Source organism: Lathyrus oleraceus, chromosome 2 (genome assembly GCF_024323335.1).
Source record: "Lathyrus oleraceus cultivar Zhongwan6 chromosome 2, CAAS_Psat_ZW6_1.0, whole genome shotgun sequence".
Lineage (NCBI taxonomy): Eukaryota > Viridiplantae > Streptophyta > Magnoliopsida > Fabales > Fabaceae > Lathyrus > Lathyrus oleraceus.
Window position 1 is genome coordinate 38,232,141 of NC_066580.1, and position 8,852 is coordinate 38,240,992.

Genomic DNA, 8,852 nt, shown 5'->3' on the forward strand with positions numbered 1-8,852 from the left:
CTTAAATGAATTAAATAAAAATCTGTCCATCCTTTGGGATATTATTTCTCTTTTCACCATTTTCCAAAGTTGTATTTTATCTGTTATCACTGTGGAGCTCCAATTGACAGAGTAAATTTTTAGACGTTTGACCTGTTTCAATAAGGATGATAAAAATGTTAGTGAAAGAATGGTGAAAATGCAAGAAACAATTTTTTATACGTTGCGAAAAAGGTAAATACGCCTTATTGTCGAGTTTGCCGATGGATGAAATTGTTTGTTCATCCTTCCATGTGTTCCATTTATCTTCAAAGTCTCATATCTAAAATTTATTGCATAAGAATAGTGAGAATAAGTATGACTCAATTGATATCAAACATAAAAGCATAAAATAAATGATTAAGTATAACTTACTTTTATGTAGAAGCAAGTTTCAACATTCTTCTGTCTCAACTCCTTACATGATTGGAAGATTTCAATGTGTTCTAGGTGTTCGACAAATTGCTTTAATTGATTTTTTTATGAGTTATCATTAGAAGTAGTATATCCTTGTTGTTTTGCATTCAACTGATTGTGTTTAATTGTGTTAGATCAATTGGATATTCATTATCACACCGTTGTCACTACTACACATATCCGAGCTTTTTAATAGCGGATTTGGTTAGACAATTTTGATCTGAGATATTTTAACTTGTTTCCGCATCATAAATTTTTAAAACTAATTTTTGTCAAAGTTTTTAGGTTACTTGTCAGCCAGTAAATGCAACGATTTTAGGTTACTCTATCTAAATTGATTCATCTCATATTTTAACAGATTAATGTAGGATGAATCTAGATGGAATGAGCACGTCTGATTTATCATCTCTAAAAGTAAACCATTATAATATTGTCCGTCAAATGAAAAATAAGTTAAGTAATTAACAACATTTTCCTTACATCTTAATTATTTATTAACAAATTTTGTATTTGATACAAAAAATGTATAATTATTTACAAGATTATCATAAATAATATTAATTTAAAAAGAATAAGATATTTTCATATTTTATAAAAATCTAAATGTTGAATTTAAAAACAAAATAAATTAGTCGTGTTGGTATGTTTTAAAAACCGGACCGAATCGGTCGGTTCAACCGGTTGGACTGTGAATCGGAGATGAATCTCGTTGGGTTAACCTTTCAAAACTACTAATGGATCAAAATCGGAGTAAAACCGGAAAAAGCATATTGAACCGTCCAAAACCATTCGAACTAAAGAACCGAAGTCGATTTTGTAAAATCGTCCGGTTCAAAAAAATTCATCAAATTGATCATTTTTAATTTTTTTAAAATAAATTTTAATATGTCAATATCAAAATTTAACATACTTTCTCAATTACAAAAAAAAATTCTATATATTTTTACAACCATACAAACTTCTAAGTTTTGTCACTTTATTATAGTTTTTCTTTCAAACATAATCATGATATCCAACTCAATATTGATTGTCATTCAAATCAATATTATTTATTGTTGTCAATTAAGATTTATTTGTCGTAGTTCAATTCAAATTCGTTTTTTTAATGAAATATATTATATTATTTGTTTTTCGTATTTTATCTTATTTAATTTAGGTATTCTTAATTATTTGAACTTTATTTTAGCTATTATATTTTATTATTTTAATTTTTATTTGAATTAGTTTAACTTAATTTATTACTCCATCGGTTCCATTTTTAAATGTCATGTTTAGAATTTTCACACATACCGAGAAGCCCAATTATTATTATTATTTTTCAAACAATAATTTTCTTTTACCTATAATATTCTTAATCATTTATTACATTAATTTTATTTTCTCTCTCTGTAATAATTACTTTGGGGTAATTTTGACAAAACTACATTTAATATTACCTTGAACTTTGCAAATGAAAATTAAAAAGGAATAAATTTTCTTCAAAAAATTGACACTTAAAAAAGAGCGGGGGAGTATAATTCTTTAATTTGATCAAATTGTTCTTAACTGAATCTTGAAATGAAGTGTAGAACTATGATATATTATTATATGTACTATCGACATGACATTGTTGTATTAAATTTATAATAAACTTTTGAAATATTTATTCTATTAAGTTGTGAACGGTTCGAACGTGTGACTTATTTATGAAATTTATTTTTATATTATTAGTTTGTTTAATAAATGGTTCGACCGTAGATTTAATTGGTTGAACTAATTTATCCTTAAACCGTAAATTTCTTCCTTCCGATCACGGATTCGATTTTTAAAAGATTAATCCGTAGAAAGAGAAGAAGAAAAATAGATTAAGTTACTGGTGATAGAAACTTATAAACCCAATTTATTAAAAAAATTAAAAAATAAATAGAGTACATAATTGTATAATTAAGTATGATGTAATATACTACCATATAGAATATAATTTATTTACTTTTTAGATTAATATTAGTAACTGGTTTACGTTGTAAATTGAACCAACCTAAAGCAACAGTTTGCTTTCTTCTCCTTCATTATCATACCCCACAGTTATAAATCAAGTTCACCATCACATCATCACACAACTCTTCATCATTTCATTTTCTCTCTTCTCAACAATACACACAACACAAACCTCTTCATTTCTATCTACTCAAGAACTGTCAAGAACAAGCCATGGCACGAAAGAAGATTAGAGCAAAGAAGCAGAAAACGAGAAACCATTATGAGCCTCAAAATGCTTCACCATCTGAATCAACCAATCTTAACAACATGGTAAAGCTTTCTTGATCAACTCTTTTCTGTTTCCATATATCCTTCTATCATCCATGTCTTGTTTAACCTTCTAGACTATAGTGCATGCATGCATGGTATTCGAAATGTGGTTAACCTTGCACGCAACAACAATATTTATGTGTATTTCATGATTTTTTTGTGCGCCATTCTCTTGAATCTTTTCATTTTCACTGTGAAAGGGTTTTTTTCTTTTCAATACTGTACAAGAAACCATAAATGTAGTATATATTTTCACTATTGTTGGTATAAACCCTAACTTTCAACTTGGTGCTTTTATGTATATATGTTCTTCAGTCCGATTCTTGGGAATGCCCTACCTCTGCTAGAACGAATTTAACTGAGAATCCTAAAGAGGTTTCTATTCGCCGCCGCAGCACCTTAAGATCAGCTTCAAAGCCTATTCAAAATGGAATAACATCTTTGTCAAGAGGGCATTCTTCTGCTCCTGATGATTTGGCCGAGACGATGGATTCGGTATGAAATAATGTAAAAATCTATTTTTATCTTGGTTTTTTAGCTGATAATAATTAGTGTCTGTTATGATATTTAGGTGCAGAAATATCAAGGTTTAGAAAAAGATTCTGATAAAAAAGAATCCCCTTCAAAATACCTAGTTTCATGTGTTCCTCCTCCAACATTGGAACTAATCCCTCTTGATCAGGAGATTTGGGAAGGTGAAGCAACAAATGATAATAGGAAGTGTGCTTTAAGGGGTGGATGTTCATCCCCATCATATGGCTCGAAACTATCTGAAATGGTTGCTATGATGGGAAATGAAAATGGCCATGAGGTTGATTCTGAGATACTGAGCCGGGCGGAAGACACGGTGAATGGATATCATGTGAAGATGGAATTCATGCCAATATTAAGAAGAATAATAGACAAACATGGCGATATTGCTAGGAACTGTGTGACGGAATCGGTGAAACACCGATCAGAATTGTTGGAGATTATCTGCGGAATCATATCGGATTTCGAAAAGAAAGATGTTCGCAGTATTAAAGAAAGTTCCTTGAGAGACAAGATTGCTCTTGTAGATGGATTAAGAAATATGAAACTGGAAGTTGAATGGCTGCACGAGAGGCTAACCGAGGTGCTTGAGGCTAAGGATATTCTTATGCAGTCTAGCGAGCTGAAACAGAAAGCAGCTAAGAATAGGAAGCTTGTGGAACAGTCTGAGTTTGAGTTGGAAGAATGTGAAGCACAGAAGAAGGAGCTGACTGAGAAGCTGAAAACAGTATGTGAGAAAGAGGTTCTCTGCAAAGAGAATTTGGCTAGAGCAAAGGATGAGTCTGCCGCGACATCTCGAATAGTCGGGTTTGCCGTATCTAAAGTCGGCCGCTTTCTTAATTGCTCAATGATTGATGCTTTGATTTAGATTTTCAAATTCAGTTTCCTGTTTTCTTAAGTGTAATGGTTTTAGGATTGCTTTCTGTGTCTATTATGGCTGCATGTGTAAGATTATAGCCAAGTATTCAGAATGTTCATATGAATGTGCCTACTTTGGCAGATAAACAATTCATTTTTGTGATTTTGGTTTAATGGAAGGAGTTTTACTATGACTTGTTGAAGAAGTTTCTGGAGTTTCACCCTTGAGGACAAGTGTACTCTTGAAAGAGAGTATTGTGACAACATATCACTACTAAACAAATACAGTTCTATCATTGATGTAAACAAATACAGTTCTATCATTGATGTAAACAAATACAGTTCTATTATTGATGTTTTGTCTTGTTTTGTTTAGGATACTTCTAAAAGTGAGTTGTCATTTACTATTATTGGATTCCTTAGTATGTTTGTGTGTCATTAGTGTTAAAACAGAAACTTTGTTAATGCCGCCAAGGAAAGTTATTTTATTGAATGATGATCTTAGACTCATATATAGTCGAATACATAAACAAAAATAAAAAGTATCATTCACGATTTTTCTAGCCTGCATCGTGGCTGAGGAAATTAAAACAAATTATCTCTTAAAATTAGTTAAACATAAGACCACGTTAGAACTAGTGGAGATTAATTTTAGGGACTAATTCAAAATAAAACAAATTCCTAATGTATCTAACATTCCCTCCCTTAAGCTAATGCTCCTGCACTAGGCTTACTTTTGAAACTTCAATCATTCCAAGCAAACTGCAAAGCTTCTCAAGTTACACCAATTTTATTGGTTTTGTCATGATGTTGTGAATTGCAATAGTTCAACTCCACGACTCCTATCATTCACCAAGTTTTTTAGGAAATGGAACTTTACATCAATATATTTGCTTTTGCCATGGAATACTGGATTCTTGGACAATTATATAGTAGAATTGTTGTCATACATAATCAATGTACCCGTGTTCTCCTCAACACCAAGTTTTTCCGGCACCCTTTTGAGCCAAACACATTGACAAGCACACAAAATCGTTGCTATATATTCTGCTCCGTGCTAGAAAGAGCAACCACAAACTGTTTCTTTGATGCTCAAGAAATAGCTCCTGATCCCAACATAATGCATACCCAGATGTACTTCTTATATCATCAAACTCTCTGGCATAATCACTATCCGTAAAAGTCGTGAGTCTCAAGTTGCGTTTTCCTTTCTTGTAAAATATTCCAAACTCAGTTACACTTTTTAAATACCTTAATATTCTTTTTGTTGCAAGTCAATGTGGCATGGTAGAACTGGACATGAACCTGCTAATCAGACTGACAACATACATTAAGTTAGGCCTAGTTACAGTCAAATACACAAGACTCCCTATTACTTGCTTGAATAAAGTTTCATCAACTCTAGCTCATCCTTCATTCTTGTGCAACTTTATGCCTAAGACTATTGGGGTTTTCACAGCATTGCTGACCACCATACTGAACCTTGCTAACATTTCTCGTGCATACCTCCTTTGACAGATAAAAAATCCATCTGAGCTTTGTTTAACTTCTATTCTGAAAAAATGTTTCATTTTCCCCAAATCAGACATATCAAACTCCAACATCATTGAATTTTTAAATTCATCACATATTGTTTTATAATTTCCAGTAAAAATCAAGTCGTCAACGTAAAGACTTACTATCAATGTTTTACCTTCTTTTGACTTTGTGAACAATGTGTTCATCAGGGCATCTCTGAAAACCTTGTCATACAAAGTAAGCTTCAATTCTGCTATACCAAGCTCGTGGCGCTTGTTTGAGACCATATAATGCCATTCTCAGCCTATAAACTTTCTCCTCTTCTTCTTTCTTTATGAATCCTTCAGGTTGTTGCACAAAGACTTCCGTCTTGAGTTCACCGTGAAGAAAGGCATTATTCACGTCAAGTTGAAAAACCTCTCAACTAAATTGAGCTTTTATTGCAAGTATTACACGGATAATGTCTAACATTTCCACTTGAGGGAACACTTTAATGTAATCGATACCAGGGAATTGTGCATACCTTTTTGCCACCAATCTCACTTTGAACTTCTCCACATTCCCCTCTTCGTTAAGCTTAGTTTTAAACACCCACTTGACTCTAATGGGTGTAGCTCATTTAGGTAGCGTAGTAAGTTCCCGAGTATGGTTCCTTTCTATGGCTTCAATTTTTGCCAGACATTGATTCTCTCCATTTTTCACTTTTCACCACTTTTTCAAAAGAAAATGGATCATATTCCGTTACCAACATCATTGCACTTAGATTTTCTTTTTCAGATAATCTTTCTCCTAGTTTATAATCCTCCAACCAAGTCGGTGCTCTTCTTTCTTGTACACCCTTCCCTGCAGACAATTTTTCATGTCTGTTAGAATCTGACTCATTTGGATGTGATTATGTTCTTCTTACTAAGTCAGATTTTGTTGAACTGTTGTTTGAGTTGTTCGACCTGCTTCCCGATCCATTTTCTTCTTCATTTTGACCATTTGCATCTTCCCTTTCCCATGCTAATGCATCTTGATTCAATTCTTCTTTTTTTATATTCCAATTCCAACTTTCTTCTTCTTCAAATACAACATCTTTGCTAACTATGATCTTCTTTGAGACCGAATCATATAACCTTCATGCCTTGGACTCGTCACTAACTCCTAGGAAGACATATTTTCTACTATTATCATCCAACTTACTCCTCATTTCGTCTGATACATGAACATGTGCGACACATCCGAAAATTCGAAAGTACCCCATCATCGGTTTTACACCACTTGTTTTCAAGTGTTGTTGTTGGACACTGATTCTGAACATGTATACACCATCTCACAGCTTCAGGCCAAAAAGATTTAGGAACTTGCTGTTAGATTAATATATATATTGATCCTATGTTCCTGATAACAAAAGAACAACAAGATCAATAAAACAAAATGCGGAAATAGAATTAGAGGTTTTACCTCCAGCCATTTTTGTAGTGTTGTGAGTGCATTGTCTTTGATTCTTCCAAACTCTTGCTCTCTCAATATAGATGATGTATTTCTTTTCTGATGAGAGAAAGCTTTGGGGACCAAAGACTATTTATAGACTTGATTCTACCATCAAGAATTTAAAGTCATTAAAACTCATTACCACCCAATTAAATGGTCATATCAATTTACATTAAAATCAAAATAAATCATACCATTTTCAGAACCAAAATCCCAAAACTATGGACCACATTAAAATTGATTTTTTTTGTTATTAATAATTATTATAATAAAAATAAGAAACCGTTACATTCTCCCACTTGGTCCATAGAACTGATTATTGGCATAAATGAGTCATGGAAAACTTACTCAAGAAATAAATATGTGAATCATAGAGATAGTCCCTCTTAAAGCGAGTAGTCTCATCTATGTATTACAACATGTCTATTTTCAAGTATATATTTGTAATGTGGTAACTAACTTGATGAATAAACCAATGTTTACTCTTGGTCCAGATGTAACATATTTTCTCAAACTAATGTGCGCATGAAAATGAGAAAACATCACAAGATAAGAGTTTTATTAATAAACTGTATGTATACAATCATAAGGAGAACCCAAGTCCCATGTTCTCTACATGATCCTTAAATTTTGTTGGGGGCATGCCCTTAGTCAGAGGATCAACGATCATTAAATCAGTACTAATATGATTAATAACTACTATTTTATCTTTAACTCTTTCTCTAATGGCTAAATACTTTATGTCGATGTGCTTGCTTCGACTTCCACTTTTATTGTTCTTAGCCATAAAGATAGTTGCTGAATTATCGCAAAAAATCTTCAGAGGTTTAGAAATAGAATCCATGATTCTAAGCCCAGAAATAAAACTCTTAAGCCATACACCATGAGAAGTAGCCTCAAAAAAGGAGACAAACTCGACTTCCATAGTAGAAGTAGTAACCAAGGTTTGCTTAGTACTTCTCCATGAAATAGCTCCATCAGCCATCATAAAAATATATCCTGATGTTGATTTGCGAGAATCAACACAACCAGCAAAGTCGGAGTCTGAATAGCCTATCACATCAAGATTGTTCGTCTGCCTATACATTAGCATGCAATCTTTTGTTCCTTTAAGATATCTCAACACCTTCTTTACAGCTTTCCAATGATCCATACCTGGATTACTCTGATATCTTCCTAAGATTCCAACAGCAAATGCAATGTCGGGTCTTGTGCATACTTGAGCATACATAAGACTTTCAACAACAGAAGCATATAGAATGTTCTTCATTTGTTCCCGCTCAAAATCATTCTTAGGGCATTGATTCAAATTAAATCTATCGCCCTTGACAATGGGTGCAACACTTGGTGAACAATCTTTCATTCTAAATCTCTCTAAAACTTTATTGATGTAGGTTTCTTATGATAGACCTAAAACTCCTCGAAGTCTATCTCTGTGGATCTTAATGCCAATGACATAAGATGCCTCACCCATATCCTTCATATCAAAGTTTTTAGAGAGGAATTGTTTCACCTCATGTAGAAAACCTTTATCATTGGTTGCAAGTAGTATGTCATCCACATACAAAATGAGAAAACAAATTTTACTCCCACTGACCTTCTAGTATATACATTGATCCATGGGGTTTTCAATAAACCCAAATGAAGATATTGTTTCATGGAATTTAAGATACCATTGACGAGAGGCTTGTTTTAAACCATATATGGATCTCTTAAGCTTGCAAACCAAATGCTCACCACTATTA

General features: G+C 32.7%; 2 protein-coding genes across 2 annotated transcripts; one reads left to right on the forward strand and one right to left on the reverse strand.

Moving 5' to 3' along the window:
- The first annotated feature begins 2,469 nt into the window (after positions 1-2,469).
- Positions 2,470-4,338, forward strand: LOC127117939 (uncharacterized). The gene is made up of 3 exons (XM_051048066.1): positions 2,470-2,724; positions 3,040-3,219; positions 3,296-4,338. Exons 1-3 carry the CDS (start codon positions 2,626-2,628, stop codon positions 4,121-4,123), a joined length of 1,107 nt encoding a protein of 368 aa, XP_050904023.1. The 5' UTR covers positions 2,470-2,625; the 3' UTR covers positions 4,124-4,338.
- Positions 4,339-7,690: 3,352 nt separating this feature from the next.
- LOC127121817 (secreted RxLR effector protein 161-like) lies at positions 7,691-8,377 on the reverse strand. Its single transcript, XM_051052252.1, has one exon. The coding sequence runs from the start codon at positions 8,375-8,377 to the stop codon at positions 7,691-7,693; it is 687 nt and encodes a 228-aa protein (XP_050908209.1).
- Between the last annotated feature and the right edge of the window lie 475 nt (positions 8,378-8,852).

Excerpts from the sequence above, each read along its gene's own strand:
- LOC127117939 (XM_051048066.1), top strand. The coding sequence starts at position 2,626 with ATGGCACGAAAGAAGATTAGAGCAAAGAAGCAGAAAACGAGAAACCAT. Across the intron at positions 2,725-3,039 it reads CAACCAATCTTAACAACATG|TCCGATTCTTGGGAATGCCC; the intron begins GTAAAGCTTTCT and ends TATGTTCTTCAG. Across the intron at positions 3,220-3,295 it reads TGGCCGAGACGATGGATTCG|GTGCAGAAATATCAAGGTTT; the intron begins GTATGAAATAAT and ends TATGATATTTAG.
- LOC127121817 (XM_051052252.1), bottom strand. The coding sequence starts at position 8,377 with ATGAAGAACATTCTATATGCTTCTGTTGTTGAAAGTCTTATGTATGCT.